Source organism: Periplaneta americana, chromosome 10, assembly GCF_040183065.1.
Source record: "Periplaneta americana isolate PAMFEO1 chromosome 10, P.americana_PAMFEO1_priV1, whole genome shotgun sequence".
In the NCBI taxonomy this organism is placed as follows: domain Eukaryota; kingdom Metazoa; phylum Arthropoda; class Insecta; order Blattodea; family Blattidae; genus Periplaneta; species Periplaneta americana.
In genome coordinates, this window is record NC_091126.1 from 145617951 (window position 1) to 145643260 (window position 25310).

The 25310-nt window shown below is 34.9% G+C and overlaps 1 protein-coding gene across 2 annotated transcripts in view; it reads left to right on the forward strand.

Annotated features, from left to right (window-relative positions):
- Positions 1 to 25310, forward strand: part of Fim (plastin-2 Fim) — a 193844-nt gene that overhangs the window by 136710 nt on the left and 31824 nt on the right. For both annotated transcript variants that reach the window (XM_069838215.1, XM_069838216.1), the window contains exons 3-9: positions 9349 to 9611; positions 10956 to 11163; positions 11933 to 12087; positions 21426 to 21531; positions 21611 to 21824; positions 23478 to 23616; positions 24683 to 24822. In XM_069838215.1, coding sequence (XP_069694316.1) covers positions 9349 to 9611; positions 10956 to 11163; positions 11933 to 12087; positions 21426 to 21531; positions 21611 to 21824; positions 23478 to 23616; positions 24683 to 24822 — 1225 coding nt within the window. The remainder of the gene's footprint in view (positions 1 to 9348; positions 9612 to 10955; positions 11164 to 11932; positions 12088 to 21425; positions 21532 to 21610; positions 21825 to 23477; positions 23617 to 24682; positions 24823 to 25310) is intronic.

The window sequence follows — 25310 nt, forward strand, 5'->3', positions numbered from 1 at the left end:
AGAATCTCCATCAGCATCAATTTTCGTGTTGGCTTTACATTTGAAAAGATGGTCTTTATTCATTATTTGTCGATTTCGGCATAGTTGACAATGAGGTAATTGATAGTGACATTCTTTGGAGGTGAGCAAATAAGTAATATTTTTTATTGTCTATTTCCTGGTGGGTTTGTGTACATTTTACAAAAAGTAACTTACATTTCAATATTTTACAACACATTATTGGTTACTGATAGGTATTTCCAATACCTGTGCAATGAAGTCCACGAGAACAGATGTTTTTCCATATAATATGGAAAATCCATCTCCCTTTTCTCCAAATTTTGAAAGGCGAAAGCGGGTATATTATTGATGTACAGTAAAAGTACCTTCTCAAAGTCCTATGTATTTTTTAAAACAAGCAAACATTTCAATATTAATAGTACATAATTAAAGGCGAAACTTTATCAGTGAAATATAAGTGTTATTTTGTCATTTGTGTGAGGTTTTCGTGTCAGTTATACAGAGATTTTAAGTGCAGCACGTTTCTACGAAACCAGGAAAATGAGCAGAGAAACATGCTTCTAACAGAACTGAACCTGAATTATAAAAGACTTGTTTTCAACAGAGAATTTTGCCAAGAACACGTTAGTATAGGTATACATTTTTACAATGTAAATCACCCACTGTGGAAAATTGACAACATGATCATTAATTCTCGAGTGGAGAGTTTCCATGGCCATATATTACCAAATGTTACAATGGGTTGCTTGCTATCTTTAGTGATTCAGTCCCATACCTAAACATATTTAGTGATATACCCCAAAATGATTGATGTTACCTGTATCATGGCATCATGCCACTAAAACACTGAGAGTTATCAGTAGTTAGACTTGCTGACCTTTTTCTTGAAAATAATATGTTTCAAGGCACTAAATAGAATTCAGCTTTTCAGGGAAAATGTCCTAATATGCCTCTGCCACAAAAGCCAGTAAAGGCTAAGTGAGAACTCTGAATTAGTTAATAATTATGCTAGAAACTTTGACAACAAAATGTTCTTGATTCCTTGGGCTCTAAGCTACTATAGTCGTGACGTTGTTATTCCCGGCGTGACTCCTCCTCTTTGCTTACGTCTTAGGAAGTGAAGACTCTATAAAGTCTAGGTAGGTAGTCTCGTTCGCCATTTTTGTTCTTTCGTTGCCAAGATACCAGACGAGGAATCTATTTGCTACACCGTTAAACATTATTATATCGTAGCTCCTATGATAATAAATCAAACTCACTGTAATTCAGCAAATAATTGAGCGACAAATAACGTCCTCGTGTGCTTTCTGCGGACGCCAACGAAAGAGCCAAAATGGCGGGCGATTATATTATTTATCGAGCCTTAGGAAATTCATAACGTCTTCATCAGCAAATCACAAGACACACGTTTAAATGTAGCCGACCTGCAACGTGATTGGCTGCCGGAAATTACAGCGACGGGACTATAAATCAGTCGTGTGAAACGTGAGTGTGAAAAATTGAGTAGCTCAAATCAAAATTCAACTTCTCAAACTGTATCTTGTAACATTTTCTCTTACATTTTAGAGTTTTGATTTTTTTGTAGAAAACTTTATGTAGTAAAACACAATTTGTGTTCTCTAAGTAGACGATGGCATTGAAACTTCCCCCCCCCCCAAAAAAAAATAAAATAAAATTTAAAATGTTTAAATGGTATTAACAGATCTTAATGCTGAGTGAGGAAGAAGAATTTGAGAAATTCCTATTACCTTTATTTCATAATTTATTTATAATCCCATTTTTAATGCATATTTGGTGACATATTTTCAGAAAAATAACTCCATATTCAGTAGAACCCTGAGTTATACGTAACCCAGTTATATGTAGTTTTGATTTGTATGCAATTAATTAGGATCCTGCATTTGGTTACCTAGCATCTCCAAGCAACTTGCAACAATGTATGGAGTATAGCTTGGCGGCATCTAATCCTGCTTACACAGTTTAGTTCTGTTGTTCAGAGAACATACGAAAACAAAACAAAGCTAGGTGCTTGGAGATTAGTGCTCTAATAGAAGAATTTGCTAGCGAGCACTTCATTAGGAAAGAATAAAATGTATTTTATCAGGAAAAGGAAAAATGTTTCATTTGAAACACTGACAATGTTTACAATCATTGATTGTAATATGTAGAGACTTGTAAAGCACGTTCTCGTAGTTTTTTTTTTTCTCTCTCCCCATTGAGTTCAAGGAAAGAACAAGCTGAGTCACTTTTTGTTTATTCTTGTTTTTTTGGTCCCACCTGCTAGCCAAAGTGAATAATCTTTCTAGTAAATCAGTCTGCATTGTAACATGGTAATTGAAACTAAATTAGATGTAAACTAATGATGTCTTATCAGTGTATTAAAGTTAAGAAATACTCTCCTGTAAAATTTAAGGAAAGTGACTTAGCATGTTCTTTCTGTGAACCCTTCATTTGTTAATTACAAACTTTAATTAAATCTGAAATATGTAGATGCATATTATGTATTGTAAACATCAGGAGTAGACAAATTCCGGGTGCCAGGTACCCATGCTTGCTTACTTACTGGCTTTTAAGGAACCCGGAGGTTCATTGCCACCCTCACATAAGCCCGCCACTGGTCCCTATCCTGAGCAAGATTAATCCAGTCTCTATCATCATATCTCACCTCCCTCAAATCCATTTTAATATTATCTTCCCATCTATGTCTCGGCCTCCCTAAAGGTCTTTTTCCCTCCGGCCTCCCAACTAACACTCTATATGCATTTCTGGATTCGCCCATACGTGCTACATGCCCTGCCCATCTCAAACGTCTGGATTTAGTTCAAGTAAAAATTATGTGGTGCATGATTTTTTTTATTGAGCTCAAAAATTTTTAGACTTCAATTTCTTTTATGTCACTACGAATAATACCAGTACATAATGTTAACAAAAGTGGCTCTAGAAAGAAATTCCAATGTGCTTTTTAGATTAATATTGTTATATTTGTTGTACACCTCAAGATGTCACTACATAGATTAATCGAAGAGCACAGAGCACTTCTGAGAGCGTGTGTTTGCACTGCATAGATATTTTAATATTGTTTAATGTATACCAGTAAATGCATCTTTAACTTAGCTCGAATGGTTTTCTCATTGCTTGTGTGGGTAAAATGTGCTGACTCCTGAAAATAAAGTTGCTGACTTCTGAATTTTTTTCAGTTTTGTCTATACCTGGTAAAACTTATCTTTTATTGCATATATGCTGCCTTTAAATAAATACTTCGTTATTATTGTTATTAAATTAAAGTGGTATAGTATACTTGAGTTCTATTTCTCTTTTTCACAGACTTAAAACACACAGGTACACAATGAATAGATGTAAACACACAATACTGGAGCATGTGGGGAGACCACTGCAGTGTGAACTGTTGACTCACAGCTTGCTCTCTGTACCATGCGAAGCTAGTATGATCGACATATATTTAACTCGTATTCAAAGTAACCAATAATAACTCTAATAATTATGCACAGGTCCTGGCAAAATTACATTGTTACATATAATTTAATTCTGAATTGTATAATACAGTAATTCACTTTTTTAAGTAATCATTTCAAATTGAGTTTGATTTGTATCTAATTTTATTCGCTTTGGTATGTAATTTAGTTTCATTTTAATTTCACATGATTTGTCTTATGATTTTGAATACATTTTAATCATTTTCCACAATCCTCAAGGTCATCTACGAGATACAGAACATACAAGCCATGTGACAGTGAGGACTGTTGCCCCTTTTTATCAGGCGAATACAGAGCTGACAAGTTCTGCCTTTTCGTGCAAGCTTATCCTCTTTCTCACCGGACATGTTCTAAACATGAAAATAATTGCAGGTCACTCACTATCTGTGTAGTAATCATGTATGATAGTTAAAGGGAAAAGCTACTCGTTGGAAAACAAAGTTGGATTTATAAAAAAAAAAATATGGCAGTGAGGACTGTTGCCCCTTTTTATCAGGCGAATACAGAGCTGACAAGTTCTGCCTTTTCGTGCAAGCTTATCCTCTTTCTCACCGGACATGTTCTAAACATGAAAATAATTGCAGGTCACTCACTATCTGTGTAGTAATCATATATGATAGTTAAAGGGAAAAGCTACTCGTTGGAAAACAAAGTTGGATTTATAAAAAAAAATATGGCAAATCCCAATAGAACGAAATATGAAATTGCAAGAGGTTTGTAATAAATGTGTGCCATCAAATGGGCAAACAGTGTTTAACTTGGAACATTATCATAGTATATTTTCGTTTTGTGACAGTGGCAACATAATCTTTACTTGTTACTTTGTTGTGCAGTACATTGGTTCTATTACAGTTTGGTGTTACTGTGACAAAACGAAAATACCCTATGATAATGTTCCAAGTTTGCCCATTTGACGGTAATATAAAGAAAAATAATAATTAAAGTATCTTAAATTCTGAGTTCATGATAGAAGAAAAAATGTCATAGCAAATATATGTACGGTAGTGTATTTATATTAAGCATTAAAATTCTAGTCACTTTCTATTGATTAAAACACATTTGAACAATTATCATCATTGGCTACTTCATAGTAGTCGTGTAATATTCAATGAGGTAGGTGAGACCTCATATATAATGAATATGTGATGTACATTTGAACAAGTTAAAATAATTCTTAAGTGCTCCCAGCTATCTGTGTTCTGTTAAACTGATTCCTAATCTTTCGAAATATATCTTATATTCAAACCTTGTTTGTACATAGTTCTGAGTGTGTGTAATTTAAGTAATTCCCCTTCAATTACTTACAATCTGTGTTGTACTGTATACTCTGTATGACCATATTATGTGGTGTATATTTTTTACTCCTTGAAAATCTTATCCTTCTTTATAACATTACAGCAATTTTTATTCCTTCATTTTGATACACATTTATCGATATTTGTTATGATTCTGACACTTCGAACTAGTGTAGACTGTCTTGACATTGCACAGCTTTGTTATACTCTAATTTCATTGGTTTTTTCATTCTGTTCTTAGAGTACCTACATATGTCCAGTGCCATTTTTTTTTCTCTTTCCAAGCCTTTCATTGCCATTTATTTATAATATCTGTTGTCATCAGGTTCATATTCTTAATATTTCTTACATTATTGTATCTTGAAGCATAAATAAAGTTAACTGGGACAACATATCCTCTTATGATGTAATATATGATTTCACTCTGAGTTCATTATCGCCTTCATTTCAGTTTCTTGTGGATGCTTTGTTTCCTTTTTTTCTCACAATGAATTTGTTGGGAAGACTTTGCATCGATAGATTGCCAGAGCCATAATTACTGTACAAATATCCTCCACAGTAGAACACTAAAGAGATACAGGCAGTGTAAATAAAATATTCTTAAATTTAAAGTTATATACCGAGTACTGTATTCCATAAGTCAGTTTACCGAAAGAACTATTTTGTGTATTAAATCTTTGTAACATCTAACACTGAATTTCAGTAAACTGACTTTTAGAACATGCTGTATATACCTTTTTTTGCTTATGACATCTGCAGGTTTCCTCCAATAGTGTGATATTTGCAGACATTAAATATTGGAAAGGATTTATAAAATGGAGCCCTGTTAATTTAATAGATCTAAGCAGCTACTTACTTAGCTTTTCATACATTCTGCTTGCTTCTGCTTTGATATCGTCATAATAAACTGCTTCAATGTAGAGGGATTTAAATATCTAGAGGGGTAAGCAAATTGATTTGTCATCATACATGCGTCTGTAAAAATTCCCGTATTAATTCCCAACTGTTACTAATTACAATAATTACTGCATTTCGAAATTGAAGATACGTGAATGTAGTGGTCAAGCATCTCAAATCAGAACTTGGTATTTGCTGCTTGGAGTAGTTTGCATAGAGTCCAAGTGGTGCCATGCCAGTTCTTTACACTCTGGATATTTTCATGGACCAGAGAAAGAACTGGAATACGATATGAGATGCAGGCCTACGTAACAGCCAGATTTAACACAGGATAAAATTGATATTTGTATTTGTAAATAGAAGGAATTTGCAATAAAGACTGCCATTCTTCCATTACAAAGAAGCATGCTACCGAAGGATTACACCATTAATCCTGAGGGAGGGATTAAAAGTGACTTCAGCACTGCACTGGTAGACCACTTTGTTTCCACATACCATTTCGTTTCTCCTTGTAGTTTGATTGCTCTTTGTACTTTGGGCATTGCTTACAGGGGAAAATTTCTATCAGTCAGGTTGTGTTATCACTTATCAGTGATACTTGTGTTATTATTGAGATGTTATATGAATAAATCTAAACGAACCAATTTCAAGTTCAACATATTATAACTGATACTGCTTGCTGTTTACAATGAATTTGAATAACTTAAAATGTTCATTAACTTATATTTTACTTTCTCATTAAGCAAAGTTATTTGCAAATTACAGTATTTTGATGCTACAAAAAATCGATTTCGAGATTTTCACTAAACTACACGGTTTCAACATTACTGATGCCAAGAAATTGGTTTTGGCATGCCCTCTGTCTCCTAGGTAATTGGATAGACTTCGTTCATATCCATAATCTTTGGGTTAGTTTATCTGGGAATTTAGTTTATCTGGGAATGATGCAGATGGAATGCTGTAATTTTAGTACAATGCAGTAATGTTAATTTGAAACTAAAAACACACGATAGTGATTTACTTCAAATCGAATGCAACAATTTTTTTACGAGTTCATGGATTGCATAAATGAATCTGAAAAAAATGGAGATGATATACAGTTTGTGTTAAGGAAAAAATTATCTCTTTGGAGAAACAATTTTTTCTTCTCAAGATGTCTAAATTCTGTCATGTCCAGCATAGAAGAACCACCACAAAAAGCAACATGTCACACAGGTAACAAAAGGGTCATTCCTGAAGGATTACCGGTTCCTAGCTGTAATTCCTACCAATGCATGGTTGAGTGTCAACTGAAGAAAATAATCTTACATCTTCTCCTTCCATGGCCTTGCTTCACAGAATTTCAAGTTATTTGATTAGAATGGAATATAAATGGAATCTAATTGAAAACTGCTAATATATTTTAAATATTTACATCACTTTTAAAAATCGATTTTCGTACAAAAAATAAGTTAGAAATCATACAGAATGGTTAGTCGCGTTTAGGGCTGTCAGACTACTTTCTGTTCCTGCATTATACTTTATTTTGCAACTGGGAAAAGAGAACCAGTGTCACCACTAATAATAGGGCGCAATATAACCCTTATGTTACGGAACGCATAGCCTAAATTGATATTTAAAGTTGATAATAATTAATACTAACCTGTGTTAAAAGAATTGTTGAAAATAATATCATGCAGCTACATATTGTCGACATCTGCATGTGATATCAGGGCTACAAGCAGGCCACAACTTAGTGTTGATAACTCTATCCTAAATAAGATGTGATTCGTAAGCAGTGTGTGAAGTAGCAGAATCCTGCTGAAAGAATAGTTGCTCGCTTTTCATCACTGTACTGCTTGATATCTTCATAAAAATATAGGCCCTGTTATTCTCTGTGCATTCAAACCATACCACACACCAAACTTTTCATAATGTAATGTAATTTAATGCACAATTCGGGGGGGGGGGGTTTCTGTGCTCCAGCATCCAGTTACAAAATTGGACTTTACTCTCGTGATCATTGTGCACCATTGTATTGTTATAAGATTGTAATTTAAGTGGTTTAGTGGCAGTTCATGCTGAGGATTTTGAAAGCGTCTGTTTCTTGAGAAAAGTGACGAGACTTTTTGGTTGTACATTTCAATCATTCACCTTTTTCATCTAATTTTTCTTCTGTAATGACTCTGCGTCTGGTAACAAGTTCCTTGTTATTAACAGATTTTGTTTGTTGTAACTTTCCTATAAGTTGACGAATAGTTTCCCTACATGGAACAGGATTGTCAGGATATTTTCTTGTGAATCGCCTTACACTATTTTGCTTGAGTTCATTTTTAGATATCATACATAAAAGCCTTTGTTGTAGATCAGTGGTCGTCACCACTCTCTGAAATGGTTAACGGGTAAGGAGTGTATCACAATATACATCATTGTGGAGAAAGTATACCTGCCAGTAGCCACGGATGCATGCTAGTGCCTCTCTTATCCACGTGTAAGAGATGCTAGCCCGAGGGTGCACTGTGCTGATGACCGCTGTTCTAGACTATACCTATGTCATAACATAACTAACAAGAAGAATCTAACATTCACAGACAATGATAACAATTTTAACACAGAATTAAGTAACACATCAGCTGACTAACAAACTCTAAATCAAACTGACTGGCGTGACTGAGCACCTTTTGGTGTCTATTTCACTTCATGATTATGCCTGAAGTCTCACATAAGGAGCCACACTCTGACAGTCTTGAACGCTACTAACCACTCTGTATTAATAGAATACTTTATGTGAATTTGTACAGAATTAATGTCTTACTTAAGCATAAATGAAGTTGAATATATTACTTTTTGAAATTATAGATTCTTTTTTGTGTGCATTATATGCAACAAAATTTTTCTCTTTTCTTGGGTGCTTACTAAAGTATTTCATTAATTATGTATGTATTTTGCGTGATAGTTCATGAAAATGACTATAAATGAGAATATTATTTATAACATGATAAAATAACTGAGTTGTTGCAAAATGTGGAACACATTTGATAAGGTGTTTGTCATTTCTGTGATGATTTTTATACCGCATAGTTATACTAGAAGTCTAGTTAAGTATTGTGACTGGAAAAAGATGGCAATTGAGTTCTTACCTCAAGTGCAATTTTTCGTCATGATTGATGTTTTTCTTGTTTACAACATGTTTATTCCTCATAGAAAATGTCAGAATTTTCACTCAAGAAATAGTGGAACTTTATTTTAAACCTTTGGGCAAATAAGTAAGTAAAACAAATAAGTAAATAAAATGGATTTCACCTCTTCTCTTTGCTCCTTTTTTGATGTTTGTATGAGAACAAACCATATTACACAGTAAATTAATTCAGGGCACCGATTGTGAATAGCAGTAATTAATGTCTGAAAATTTCGTATCAATATATTTGTTTAGGATATGAATATTACAGAATTAGTTTCTGAAATTAGCCATTAACAATGGCGCATATTCAGCAAGTTGTATTCTGTAAACTTAGTGCATGTCACCTGTTCAGGCAGCATATGTAATTCTTACTTTGTTCCGACTACCTCAAGTGTTGCTCTTACTAACATTTACACAATTTCACATAAGATTCCTTATGTCTGTACTTGTGTGTTTGATATACATGTAACAGTGTATTTTGTACTGTCTTAATAAATTCTAGATGTGTCTCGAACTGAAGTCAAATGAAGTCGCTAGCAAGTTCAAGCAACTGGTATCCAAAAAGGAGAATTTGGAAACACTTGGTGGCATGTCAGATGCGTCAAGTGAAGGAACCACTCACTCAGTGCGGCTTGAAGAGCAGCTGGCTTTCTCAGATTGGATCAACAGTAATCTGCGTCAAGATCCAGACCTCAGGCATCTTCTTCCCATTGATTCAGAAGGAAAAGCTCTGTACGACAAAGTGAAGGATGGCATTCTTTTGTGGTAAGGAAATATTTTGTCATTTATTGGCAGAATATGTAGGCTATGTGGTTACATTATGGGATGTTTAACAAACGTGGGGTGAATAACTTTGTAACATACCTCTCTAATCTGTAGGAGCTTAATACATTTCCATTGGCAAACTTACATTTAAATACACAGTGTGCTTTCATTTCAGTGTATATTTTGGGGAAATTTAAGACAAAATAAAATGCTCATATTAGTAATTATTTTCACAAATTATATCCATATTGCTTTCCTGATATATACAGAGCTATTCATAAGTCCGTGAAAAATTAAAAAAATTCATAACTACGAAACTACACAACAAATAAATTACTTTACACTAGAATAAAGAGAAACTCTCCAAGTTTTGTTACATATCTCACAGATGCGCAATGTTTCCACCTTTGCTAATACGGCTTACATCCATGCGGTAATCCATCTCACCCCATATACGCTCCAGCATATCACTGTTGATCAGAGCCACTGCAGCTGTAATCTGGTGGCGAAGTTCCTGGAGATCAGTGGTGAGCAGAGGCACATAGACGATCTCCTTCACAAAGCCCCACAAGAAAGTCACACGGAGTTAAATCCGGTGATCGTGGTGGCCACTTCATTAACACGTCATCTTCTCGTCCTGTGTAGCAAATTTGGATTAAGATACTGTCACACGTTGTTGTGATAGTAACGGGGAGATTCATCTTTCTGAGAGATGTAATCATTGCTGTCTTCATTCAGCTGAGGCATCAGCCAGTTTTGTAACATGTCCAAGTAAATCATCCCAGTGATGGTGGACTCTACAAAGACGAATGGCCCTTACACCTCTTACGAAATCACACAGAAGACATTCACCTTAGGCAAGTCTTGCTCATGCTCTATGACTGCGCAGGAAATTTCAGTTCCTTGTGCCAATTCACTTTTCTGGAGAAATGAAAAGTTGTTTTGTCGCAATGAACAAGTCAGCGAAACCGTCTACTTCAAATCTTTGACGAGGTCCTTGCGTATTCCAACGTACAAAACAATTGCTCTCATTTAGTAAACGTCATTTTGCCATTATTGATAACTACTGCCACCTAGCGATAAATCATGGCAACTAAGAGCGGGCTTTTCTTATTAAAAAAACTTGGAGAGTTTCTCTCTCTATTGGCATGTCAATTACCATGATATGTTGCGTACTTTATTCGTTATTAAATTTTAAAATGTTTCACGGACTTAGGTATGAATAACCCCGTATATATTTATTTATTTATTTATTTACAGGAGAATAACTTAGCTTTAATGTAAGTAAAGTTTTACATACATATATATAATTTTAAATTTTCTGTTATTGATATTTGTTTCCAGTAAAATTATTAATCACTCCTGCCCAGACACAATAGATGAACGTGCTATTAACAAGAAGAATCTGACTTTGTACACAAAACACGAAAACCTGACCCTTGCTCTGGTATCATCACAAGCTATCGGGTGCAACATAGTGAACATCGATGCTCACGATCTTGCTAAAGGGAAGCCACATCTTGTCTTGGGCCTGCTCTGGCAGATAATTAGGGTGAGTATTAGAAATACTACTTTCTGTGCAAACAAATTTCAAATGACACACATTTTAAATTCAAAAATGGAATTTTACAAAATGTGAAAATGTCTTGAAGTGTAAATAATTTGAATGGAATATTTTACACGTGCATTCCTTATGCATAACATTTTTCTACTATTTTACTTTATTAACGAAGTATCAGAGAAAGTACTGTGATCCTGCAAAAAAATCAATTTCCAGATTTTCACAGAAGTACATTTTCAGCATCATTAATACTACCAAGCAAGTGGATTCAGACATGCTATCTGTGTGCAGCAGTTTCTCCTAAACTATTGCATGGATTTTGTTCATGTTCGACACCTAAAATTAATTTTATACAATAATGATGTGCATGAAATATAGTAATTTATTATTAGTACAAGATTACTGGATTTTTGTTTCAATTCAAACATACAAAATGATGAACTCGAATAGTTCAACAGTGGATCCAGTTCATAGTTCATTGTGAATGTTTATATAATAGGCTACTCTATCCATTGCTTCAAGCAATATGCGTTGTTTACATACAGTGTAATTCTAAATGCTCGAGCTTAAGTTCGCAAGAATCTGTGTTATGGAAACAAGAACCTTGATTATTTCGAAAACTGTTCAAAATCGGACACATGTATGTATGAACATTTTTCTTCACAGTGAGTTCAGGAATCAGTTCCTAGAAGGCCTCCGTGAATGAAGTCAAATATTTTCAGTGTCTGATATGTAACAAAAATCGTCTCAACTGTTTTAGATAGGACTGTTCAATCAGATAACTTTGGAAAATTGCCCTGGATTAACAACTCTTCTTCTGGATGGGGAGCGCATTGAGGATTTGATGAAACTATCACCAGAAGCAATATTGTTAAGATGGGTCAATCACCACCTGGAGAGGGCTGGAGTGGCCAGGTAATGTAAAAAATAACTGTGGTATAGTAATAATACTCTTTGTTAAACAAGAATATGTGTAATTTTCAGCTATTTTTATGTGTTCTGAAAGCCTGCCTCAGGATCACATAGAATGAGGGCAATTGTAGATTATTGATGGAATGTGAGTGGAAACAGGAGAATCCCACCTGCTTTGTCCACACAAATTCCTTCATAAACCAGATGGGAATTGAACCTGGTTCACCATGAAGAAAGACAGAGTAGCTATGCACTCAGCCACATACAAGTAACTGTGGCTATCATATTTTAAATTCTGAGGAATTTTACAAAATGAATGTGTCAGTTGAGGTCATTCGTATCATCATAGTGGCAATAAAGTAATCCCCTGAAAATTTTTGTGACCGTAACTTAAGTTCCAGGCACCAAGTGAAGCTCCTTTTTCAAATTTTGGCATGCTGAGAAATATGCCAGGCAATGTCATCATATTTAGAAAGCATTTGTAGGCTACACTGTGTGATACCATTTCTTTTGGTTTTCTAACATGGCAGCACATGATTTGAACTTCGAGTTTAAAATGTTGTCTCACCTTTACCATTCCATTGACAAACTGTGTTATTTTCGTGTAATTTTGATGTCTCATGTCATTCAGCATTTACTTATACAGAGTGTCCCATTTATCTTGTGCACCTATTATAACTTTTTTGTTTGGATAGGTATTGGAATTTTTGTTTTTGAGAGTTATGTTGGAACAAGGGGCTAACATGAGTGTAGAGATTTGGTGCATGTAACTACATTATGGTACAAGATATATGTAACGTCATCAATTTTTCAAATAGCACTACATACTTTAATCGTGTTACATTGATTGCACACATTAAGACGAGTTCAAAAATGTATCACATTGTCACCTTCCCAATCAATAACAACAACAAAATGCAAAATGAATGCCATCAGAATATGTCATTTGTTGTGGTGCCCCATTCATCTTGTGCATTAACTTACACAAAACGAAAGACGACTGACGTCCGTACACGTCGTGTGTTGTGTGTATGCTGTCTATAACAGCACAACAACTGTCGACGCCACAATCCATGTACAGTGGCCTGCACGTTCTCTGGACCTGTCGCCACTCGACTTCTTCCTATGAGGAACTGTGAAGGACAGTGTGTACCAGAACATTCTGACAACACCAGATGACATACAGCAACGCATTCGATAGACTTGTGTGTTCATTCAGCCAGCAACATGCCGGACAGTAATACAGTCTTTCGGGGGAATGCCTTCAAATGTGCATTAATGTGAATGGTCACCATTTGGAACATCTTCTGTGACTCTCAAAGCATAACATTATCACATTGGAAGTACGTTTTTGTTTCATTTTGTTGTTGTTATTGATTAGGAAGGTGACATTGTGATACATTTTTGAACTCGTCTTAATATGTGTAATCAATGTAACATGATTAAAGTATGTAGTGCTATTTGAAAAATTGATGACGTCACGTATATCTTGTACCATAATGTAGTTACATGCACCAAATCTCCACACTCATGTTAGCCCCTCGTTCTAACATAACGCTCAAAAACAAAAATTCCAATACCTATCCAAAGAAAAAAGTTATAATAAGTGCACAAGATAAATGGGACACTCTGTATAAGCACTGGCGAAGAATAAAATTATCTTTGGTCATTTGCTTGTAGTAGCCAGACATAATAAGTCCGACAAAGTAGGCGAACCCTCTGTTCATAACTAGTCATCGGATATCATTGCCATGTGGTTGAAAATAGTTGAATGCACAGAGGATAAATAGAGCCTCTCCTCTCCGAGCAATGCCTTTGTCATTGAGTCTGTAAATAAGTGGAAGACATACTGCTGAAAGTACCACATGAACTGAAATTTTTAAGACCAACCAGTGTCATTTGATTAAACTTGGCGAAAACAGACACAAGGGAGACAGTTTCATTTGTACGTGAATACGAACGTGAGTGCTTCAGTATGAAAGGAGAAAAAAATATTTTTTTTAACGTCCTGTAGAATTAAAAGGGGAGAGAGGATTTTTATCTGGAGTCATTGCAACTCGAAAACGCACATTGAAAATGTAAGATTATAAGTTGGAAATGAGCATTTTACAAGGACTTATTCAAAATGATGATATGCGCAAATCTTCCTTTTAAAAAGGTGCAAAATCGGCTTCTAGAAAGTTCTTGGAGAAATATACAAGTATGAAAAATTCCCTGTGAGTCAACTTTGCACAAATACTATTTCTTTCATTGATGATCTAAGCATCAGAAATACTGTGTGAGATCATAAATCGACGAAACAACGGCTATGAGGCTAAGAGGTGTGTAGCTAAGATAATATTTGGAATAATATCAACTGAAAATCCCAGGCAAAAATGTGTAACATCCTAGGTATTAAATTTAGTCAACCATTCTAGAATAGACAGAGATTTCTTATTGTGCACAGTTTAGATACATTATTTTATTAATAGTAGCTCTTACTTTAATATTGTACAATGAAAATTTTTGTATACAATATAACTGTTACTGGATCCACAATTGGCATTTTATTCCCATGCTCAGCACAACACAAAGGCCGTAGCAGTACAGACTACAGCTGTTATTATCTCTCTTTCTAAACACGCAACCTATATAGTAGTAATTCACTTAACCTAAAATCGAATCGAATGATATCCGAGGACTATACATAACTATTTGTGTCGATGTTGGAACTTGTGTGCAGTTCCAAAATGTTGGAAATGTGAAATTCCAGGATGCGCACAGTGGTCCAAGTCAGCAATCTGGGCGGCCAAAAATCAATTTTCTGACCTAATTATAAAATTTAATAATTATGCTGGCTACACTCTTCATTCTTCATGAAAACAAATAAGAAAAGGTCTTTTGTTGCTTGGGGAGAACGTGATGATAGTATAAACATAAGAAAACTAACAGCCTCTTATTACTTGCGTGCTCACACTCAGTGACAGTGGTTGTATATTAGTGTTGTATTCTTCTGCTATGACTTTAATTGAAGTGAAACGAGATGGAAGCTTATCTTCAAGACATGTTCCATCATGTAAAGTGATTGGCAAGGGTTTAAATTGATGTTTTGTGGTTTATTTAAAGTCTTCATAAGCAGTATAAAATCTAACTTTTTTCTTAAATTTCTAACTTTGTCCTGAGATTTAAAAAAATTACTCAATTTTACCCTAATTAGCTATACATTAGTTTATTCTGAGATATCTCTGCTTCATGTTGCCATAAGTTTCATTTGCCTTTATTCACCTTCCTAGCAGTTATTCCGCATTTCAGGAGTCGGGGTTTCTGTGGTGCATAAGGGACTCTTGACGTTCTCAGAATCAGAGGCAAATTACAGCCACAAAATGTTCAGTCCCATCAGTTTTTATACGAATTTTTGGAAAATACACATGGGGCACTATTATTCATTAATGAAAAATAAAATATTGTTACAGCTACTTAATTTCACAATAAGTTTAACAAAAAGGTGGGTGAAAAGTTGCTGTACTATAGGCCCTACATACTTTTTTTAAAATTAGCTTTGAATGGCTGAATGATAGCATAATATTCGACATTATACTCCGCGTCACCAGAATATGCATTTGAAGGTCAAATCCGATATCTTCAGCCGCTTCCTCACGATTTTTAAAACTTCATGTGCCGTTGTGAATGGGAGTGTTATCTCGACCTCGGCCCATGCATGTCTTGAATCAGCATAGGTAACGTGGTGTCGAATGTTGGTGCTATATGTGTACAAGAAAAACAGCAGTTTTTTACAGATAGCCATATTGAAAGCAGTAGTGTTTTAATTTACAGAGTCATTTATTTCTCTTTAAATTCGTGTCTACTGTATGAATTTTTTTATTATTTTCAATTTTTTTTAGCTAATTTGGTTTATTGCACCACCAGCGTGGCTCAGTCTGTTAAGGCGCTTGCCTGCCAGTCTGAAGTTGCGTTCGGGCGCGGGTTCGATCCACGCTTGGGCTGATTACCTGGTTGGGTTTTTTCCCAGGTTTTCCCCAACCGTAATGTGAATACAAGGTAATCTATGGCGAATTCTCGGCCTCATCTCGCCAAATATCATCTCACTATCACCAATCTCATTGACGCTAAATAACCTAGTAGTTCGTTAAATAACCAACTAAAATTTAAAAAAAAGTTTATTGCTTATTATGACATTATGGAGGATGAGGCTCGATCATCTATTATATATGGGACATCAGTTAAAAAGGGCAAACGGATAGGATAATCTGATTTGCTAAGTCACAGCAAAAATATCGTTTAAAATGTATATAACTTTCTTAAAGATCTTGCGGAAATTGTCACCACTGATTTTAGAAAATCTTAATATCTGACTGCAAAAATGTGTGGCATTCCTAAACGAACTGTAAACAGGGTTTTCAAGGAAGCGCTAAAATCTACAGAACCTCTTCTGAAATTTTGTTCTCCTACGAAAACAATCAAATGACGTCGTGTGACAGATCTCAATGACTTCGATAAAGATGTGTTACACCGTACAGTTCTTGCATTTTATGACAAGGGTGAATATTCGACTTTATCTAAATTAAGGAAAGTCATGGCAGAAAAAAATTGGTTCCAAGGATCACAATAGTCTATTTTAAGAATTAAAAAAACTGGGGTTTACATACAGAAATTGTAACGAAGGAAAAAGATTTTTAAAGAAAAGACGAGATATTGCAGTGGCAAGGGCTGCTTTCTTGAGAAAAATGCATAACATCCGACCATCTGGTGACACAAAGCCCATATTTTGTTTGAATGAAACATGGATTAAAAAACCATTTGTTGAAATACATATGCCAGGACTTTAAAGTATCAGGTGGAATGAGGATACCTGTTGGAAAAGGAGGCAGACTTATTGTATGCCCTGCTGTATTCGGACAGGATTGGTTTTGTTCCTGAAAGTAAATTGATATTTGAAGCTAAAAACGACACTATCATTTAGAAATTAATTCAGAGCTGTTCAAAGAGTGGTTCGTGAATGATTTCTTGAATTGTCTGAAAGAAGGTTCAATAATAGTAATGGATAATGCAAGTTATCAATCAGTCCAGTTAAATAAGATCCCATCCAATAACACAAAAGCTGATATGTATTATTCCTTGGCTCACCGCTGCCGCTTCCACTCTGCAAACATGGAAAAATATAATATATGCACTATATATTTCATAATATATATGGCTAATGTTTTCATAATGAGTATATTTCTGATTTCCTGAAAGAACGACTATATTTTATTTAGGGCTAATCTGTTTTGGGCAGTGATATATTTAACATTATTATATGAACCAATGTCTCGAAAACATGTATTTCTGAGTTTTAAAGAATGTCTGTATTGTACTGGGGGCTAATTTATTTTTTGGAAGTGTATATTAAACATGAATGGATCAACATTTTCATAATATGCATAACATATTTCTAAATTTTTTTTAAGAACAGCTGTATTACACAGAGGGCTAAACTATTTTGTGCAGTTATATTAAATATTAGGGGTCGATGTCTTCATAATGGGTATATTTCTTCAAAAACAGTTATATTGTACTGGGGATTAATCTGTTTCATGCAGGCATAAATTATGCAGTAAAGAATATATAGGTCAATGTTTTCATTCATGGGTGTAGCATGACGTGCATGAAGTAAACATCTTATGACTGAACCAAAGCAGCAACTATGCACTGACCTTGAAGTGAATATTCAGTTGATGCAGACTACAGTAGGCATACTGAACCAACTCCTGGTACTAGCAAAGAGATATCTCAGGGTAGACCAAGGAAATTTTTTTTCTAAATCTTCTGAAAGATCTAAGGGAAGGAAATTTAGGAACACACTGCAGTCCCAAAACAAAGCAAATATATTACCTCTAACTTACTTACTTATGGATTTTTAAAGAACCCGGAAGTTCATTGCCGCCCTCACATAACCCCTTCATCAGTCCCTATCCTGAGCAAGATTAATCCAGTCCCTAGCATCATATCCCACCTTCCTCAAATTCATTTTAATATTGTCCTCCCATCTATGTTTCGGCCTCCCCAAAGGCCTTCCCCCCCCCCTGTCTTCCCAGCTAACACTCTATATGCATTTCTGTATTCGCCCATATGTACTACATGCCCTGCCCATCTCAAACATCTGGATTTAATTTTCTAATTATGTCAGGTGAAGAATACAATGCATGCAGTTCTGCGTTGTGTAACTTTCTCCATTCTCCTGTAACTTCATCTTAACTCCAAATATTTTCCTAAGCATCATTTTCTCAAAAACCCTTAGCCTCTGTTCCTCTCTCAAATTGAAAGTCCAAGTTTCACAACCATACAAAACAACCGGTATATAACTGTTTTATAAATTCTTTCAGCTTTTTTTTTTTTTTTTTTTGAAAGGGGACTGTATGACAAAAGCTTTTCAATCGAATAATAGCAGGCATTTTCCATATTTATTCCGCATTTAACTACGGTACAAAATTGAATGAAAATCTGTTACACATGTGAAAAGTTATTAATATTGTCTAGATACACTCCCTATAATAGGGTAGTTTCTCTTACACAAATGTAATGAGAGTTTGTATACAAAACAAATATGTAACGTGTAACTACTGTACAAAGTTTGATCAAACTCTGTAAGATGGAAGAAAAGCTATTGATATTGTCTAAATTCACCCCCTGTAATAGGGTACTGGTAGTTTCTTTTACACAAATACACTGAGAGTTTGTGTACAAAACGAATACAATACCTTTAAGCTGCTGTAAAATGTTTGACAAAATCTGTTCTATAGGAGAAAAGTTGATAATTTTGTTTAAATTCACCCCCTATAATGTTTTTTTTTAATACAGATATGTAATGAGTATTTGTATACAAAACAAATATGTTAACTGTAACTACTATACAAAATTTCACGAGAATCTGTTAGATAGGAGAAAAGTTATTAATTTTGGCCAGCTAGATTTACGTTTTGGACCACTGGAATACCCGAGAGTCTATTTCTAAATTCACATATTGTTTCTTTTTAGCTTTTCTTTCTTTTTAACCAGTAAGGAAATGACAACATGGAAATTTCTTCAGTTGTTTTTACACGAGGACTACAGTGTCTTACAAATACTATTCCATTGAAAACTTATTTGTCGACTTTGCCATAAGAGAGATCTGAACACGTCATCCAAGTGATGCGAAAATAAGGTTCCTTTTGTATTCGTGTAAGTATTGCAGTGCAGCTATGGTGCAGAGTGTTGTAGAGTTGTGGAAGTAACTCAAATTGTATTTAAATAATTAATTTTCGTTGTTCTTTCTGTGTATAGCATAACTGTAGAATACACATAATGAATGAATGAAAGAACAAAAGCTGAGACAAGTGTTCAAAGAGTCACTGCTATGAGAAATACATTTGCTCTTTGAGTATGATACAATAAATGCAGACTAACTCTATCAATTAGAAATGTTTTTGAACTTCACACCACTAACTGGATTTGTCCCAAATGAAGTTTTAACCCTGTGCTATGTCCAGGAGTCTTGAGAGTACTTTTCCATGATAACAGATTAGAGTTCATGTTATAATGTAACCATTATCATCACCAACTGTCAACAGCATGTCCACTGTGAATGTTACTGATATTAATGTGTGATACGATTAGATTACTAACCATTTCAGGAACTCCTGTACATGGAATGGAAACACTAGTCTACAAAAAATCTCATTTGTGAAAGTTTATATATGTGGTGACCTCTTTTATCTGGACATGTTCTCCTTTTTAGACCTTTGTCTGGGGTCTGGGCGGATTTTTAAAAAATCAAGAAATATCCTCCTTTTCGTAACGTATATGCCTGATATTTTGAAACTATCTGATTTGACACCTTTTTCAAGTAATTTGCTAGTAGGTGGCAGCAGCATCATCGATGGAATATAGGCTTACTCTTTCCCAATGTTCATAACTCTCTTTTCTCCTTCTTTTGATAATAATTATAGTTCCCTTGGCTTTCACATTAGCTAACTGTAAAATCATTTTATATTATTTAGTTTTATCATAAGTATGCTATAATAAAATAGATATTGGCATAATTTTAAATATAATAGAGGCCTAAGCCAAAATATAAATATATATTTTCTGTCCTCTTTAATAATTATAGTTCCCTTGAGTTTCATAAGTTGCTAACTGTAAAATCGTTATTATTAAGTTTCATCATAATAATTTTGTAATAAAATAGATATTAACATACTTTTAAGTATGACATAAGCCCATAGGCGGAGAGAGAACTGTTTCCTTGGGGGGGGGGGGCAAAGCAAAACCATAGAATCTCGATGTAACGAGGTTATGGGGGATATCATTTACTTCCTCCCCATTATAGCTTGACCGTGGTACAGTATATTGGAATATGATCAGTTAATAAAAGTATTTTTGAGGTGCATATTTCGTGCAGTGTTGCATCCATATCCAAGATGTTTCGGACTGAGTTGTATAGGGCTTCAACTGTAGGTCTACTACAAATTATAATAGGGCATAACAATAGGCAGAATTATGGGAGGGTATATGGGGACACTGCCTCCTCCCCAAATTTTTCTGAACTCTTTTCATTTTCTATTAACATTACAAAATATTGAATTCAAAAGACTTTTCTTGCTTTTGTTTATGAATGAGATATTATTTGTAAATGCTACCATCCTGGAAAATGGCTGTTTTGACAAAAAAAATATTTGGACTATGGTTGTTTTATGGAAACTACTGAAAATTTCCACTCCTTTAACATGAGACTATGGTGTTTTTTTTTTTTTCACTAACACCTAATTCAGTAGATGGCCACTGCAGACTTATAACACAGTAGTACAAGCTGTTACAAAAGAAACATTCCTCAAACGAGGTATGAAATTCTTATACATTCAGAAATTTAAAATAAATATTATAGTCTAGACACATGATCTGAAGACATTAATTCGTCAATTTAAGCACAGAAACTTAATCATAAACAAAAGCAAGAAAAGTCTTTTGTATTCAATATTTTGTAATGTTAATAGGAAAAAAAAAAAAAAAAAAAAAAAAAAAAAAAAAAATGAGTTCAGACAAGTTGGGGGGGGGCAGTGCCCCCTCATGCCTCCCCCCCATAACTCCGCCTATGCATAAGCCTAAATCTGTACTGTATATTGACGTAATTTAAAGTATAATATAGGCCAAAGCCTAAATCAAAGTACATATTTTCTGTCCTCTTTTTTTCGAACAATGTCCTCCTTTTTGAAGCTTTGTGTCCTCTTTTTTTATCGATGCGAATCTGGTCACTCTATATATATTTTTTTTTTTGCTGCACTATGCTAATCATTCTTCTAATGAAAGTACGTTCTTATATATTTCAGACGATGCAACAACTTCCAAAACGACATTTCAGATTCAGAAATTTACTCACATTTGTTGAAGCAGATTGCACCAGCAGACAGTGAAGTCACACTAGAAGCATTAATGGTAAGTGCCTAGACTTTATTTGGATGTGGTTTGAATTGTGTAAAGGACACTTTATTAAATGAATTTTATCATTATTTAGGAACAAAATCTCATGAACAGAGCTGAGATTATGTTGCAACAAGCTGCGAAGTTGGGTTGCCGAAGTTTTGTGACACCAAGTGATGTTGTGAACGGAATCTACAAACTGAATTTGGCCTTCGTTGCAAATCTGTTCAACAATCACCCAGGTCTAGACCGTCCAGAAGGTGATATCGAAGGTCTGGAAAACATCGAAGAAACGAGAGAAGAGAAGAGTAAGTGTTCTTAGTCTATTTGTATGTGCTGTTGTGTTCAATGACAAAGACAGCTCACATAATTTCCTGTTTTATTTGGGAACAGGAAGATCATATTAGATTAAATACAAGGTGGAGACTGGGCATTTTGAGGCTTAAGAATAGAAGAGGAAATGTGGAAAGGATTTAGTTTCCTTACGTAGTCAAGTTGAAGATGCTATCCATATACAGTACTATTAAATTATACAGAGAGTAATGACTTGACAATTGTCTGGATAGAGAAAATTTTTTTCAGTATGAATGTTAAGATAGCCAATAGAAAGTTAAGTGGTCCTCTAAATGACGGTATTACTTACTTACTTACTTACAAATGGCTTTTAAGGAACCCGAGGTTCATTGCTGCCCTCATATAAGCCCGCCATCAGTCCCTATCCTGTGCAAGATTAATCCAGTCTATATCATCATATCCCACCTCCCTCAAATCCATTTTAATATTATCCTCCCATCTACGTCTCGGCCTTCCCAAAGATCTTTTTTCCCTCCGGTCTCCCAACTAACACACTATATGCATTTCTGGATTGGCCCATACGTGCTACATGTTCTGCTCATCTCAAACGTCTGGATTTAATGTTCCTAATTATGTCAGGTGAAGTATACAATGCATGCAGTTCTGTGTTGTGTCACTTTCTCCATTCTCCTGTAACTTCATCCCTCTTAGCCCCAAATATTTTCCTAAGCACCTTATTCTCATACACCTTAAATCTCTGTTCTTCTCTCAAAGTGAGAGTCCGAGTTTCACAACCATACAGAACAACTGGTAATATAACTGTTTTATAAATTCTAACTTTCAGATTTTTTGACAGCAGGCTACATGATAAAAGCTTCTCAACTGAATAATAACAGGCATTTTCCATATTTATTCTGCATTTAATTTCCTCCCGAGTGTTATTTATATTTGTTACTGTTGCTCCAAGATATTTGAATTTTTTCACCTCTTCGAAGGATAAATCTCCAATTTTTATGTTTCCATTTCGTACAATATTCTGGTCACGAGACATAATCATATACTTTGTCTTTTCAGGATTTACTTCCAAACCTATTTCTTTACTTGCTTCAAGTAAAATTTCCGTGTTTTCCCTAATCTTTTGTGGATTTCCTCCTAACATATTCACGTCATCCGCATACTAAATGACAGCAATCAAAGGAAATTGGGGAAATTCCTATTCATAGTCAAAATATGGTCGGAAGAGAGGATAATAGATGTGAATGAAGTGTGATTGTGGATATTGAAAATTCTTCATTTTTTATAAAGCTATTTTAGAGTAAATCATGAGTAGAATAGAGATTAGCTTGACTAGCAGAATAATGTAATATGATTAGTAAAGCAGTGAATGTTGAAATAGAGTTGTATTGGGTGAATTATAGAGTCGAGAAAGAATGTAATTTCAGAAGAAATAGTTGAATGAAAGGTAGAGGTGGGGGTGAATTTATTACAGTATTATATATAATTTTTGTCATATTTCGAATAGCAGGTGTGTGATATTATTGTGTAAATTGATTTGTATTTGTATTTATTGGGGATGGTATGAGAACTGGATTACATCTAATCCACCATGATCGTGTGCATGGATGACGAAATAAATTAATTAATTAATTTCCTGTCTTGTGTTGCAGCATACAGGAACTGGATGAACTCGATGGGAGTGCTTCCATATGTAAATTGGTTGTATTCAGATCTTGCAGATGGTCTTGTAATTTTCCAGTTGTATGACATAATTAAACCTGGAATTGTCAACTGGAACAGGGTGCACAAGTAAGGAAGAATACACTCTTTTTCTACAAATTTCGATGTTTTGAACATTATGCTTTATGTTAGAACATACATTGCAATACTATTTTAACAATTGATTAAATGGCGATCTTACTTGTGTTAATTGTGTAACCATGTGCGGCTTACAGCTGTTTCGGTGCTTCTTCACACCATCCTCAGAGCCTACTAGATCTCAGTGTCATCTCGAACCTCGCTGCCTGTTGTGTGGGTGCGTTCGATTGTTGAAAAGTGTTGAAATGTGGTGTCAAATAGTGTGTGTGTGTTCTGAAATTGATCTGTGTGTTGAGAATTTGATCAGGGTGTGTTTTAGTGTGTCTGTATATTTCATATTGTTCTAGCGTGTTGAGTTTTTGATTTTTGGGTTGTATGTTTAGGATTTCCTTGTCTGTATTTATGTTATTGTATGTGTGGTTAGCATTAGTTATGTGTTCGGCATATGTAGATGTATTGTGTCCTCTGATTATTGCTTTAATGTGTTCTTAACATATGCCGAAGACATAACTAATGCTAACCACACATACAATAACATAAATACAGATATGGAAATCCTACACATACAACCCAAAAACCAAAAACTCAATACACTAGAACAATATGAAATATACAGACACTAAAACACACCCTGATCAAATTCTCAACATACAGATCAATTTCAGAAACACACTATTTGACACCACATTTCAACACTTTTCAGCAATCGAACGCACCCACACAACAGGCAGCGAAGTTAGAGATAATGCCGAGATCTAGTAGGCTCTGAGGATGGTGTGAAGAAGCACCGAAACAGCTATAAGCCGCACATGCTTACACAATTAACACGAGTAAGATCGCCATTTAATCAATTATTTATATTCAAGTGTTAAAAGTAGTGTACGAAAGATTCAACATGGACTATTTTAACATTCTAGATTTAAAGTGTCTTCATTCAGTATGTGTATTTGAATTTAAATTTTAGATGGGCGAACATAATGATGTGCCTTGCACTCAGCTCACATTGAGAATGCTACACATTGTCAGAGAATGATTTTTTCCTCTCTTTTATTTGCAGAAAATTCTCTAAACTGCGTAAATTCATGGAGAAGCTCGAGAACTGTAACTACGCTGTTGAGCTTGGTAAACAGTTGAAGTTTTCGCTAGTTGGAATAGCAGGTCAAGACATCAATGATGGAAATGCTACACTCACTCTAGGTAGGCTGTATATCATACAGTACATAGAAGGGTTTTAAATACAGGGGTTGTAAAAAGAGTTGCGTCAACACTTGTCAGGAGACTTGGATAGTAACTGAAATGTCGCTGTTAACCAATAGGCATGCACTGAATATATTGTACCACCAAGTGGGGTGAGTTCGGATGCAGTGGTGAGCTCAGACAGTTCTGTTATTCTCTCTTTTATGACAGTCAGTTCACACTACAGCATGAGTTTATGACTCCCGCACTTAACAGATACTGCAAGTGAAATGTGCTTCCTGTTTCCACTGATTGGTTTTGTTTGGAAAACTTAATTTGGCCCTTTTAAATTTTACGATGTAATAGCTGGGATTTGTACAGTGTGGATCAGAGGTCTGCATTGGACGTTTTCGCTCGAGCGCCAAGTAGTTCATAGCATAATCCGATAGGTAGCGCACATGCATGATGGGATAAAATTGTCACAAGCGATAAATCCTCGAACAGTATAA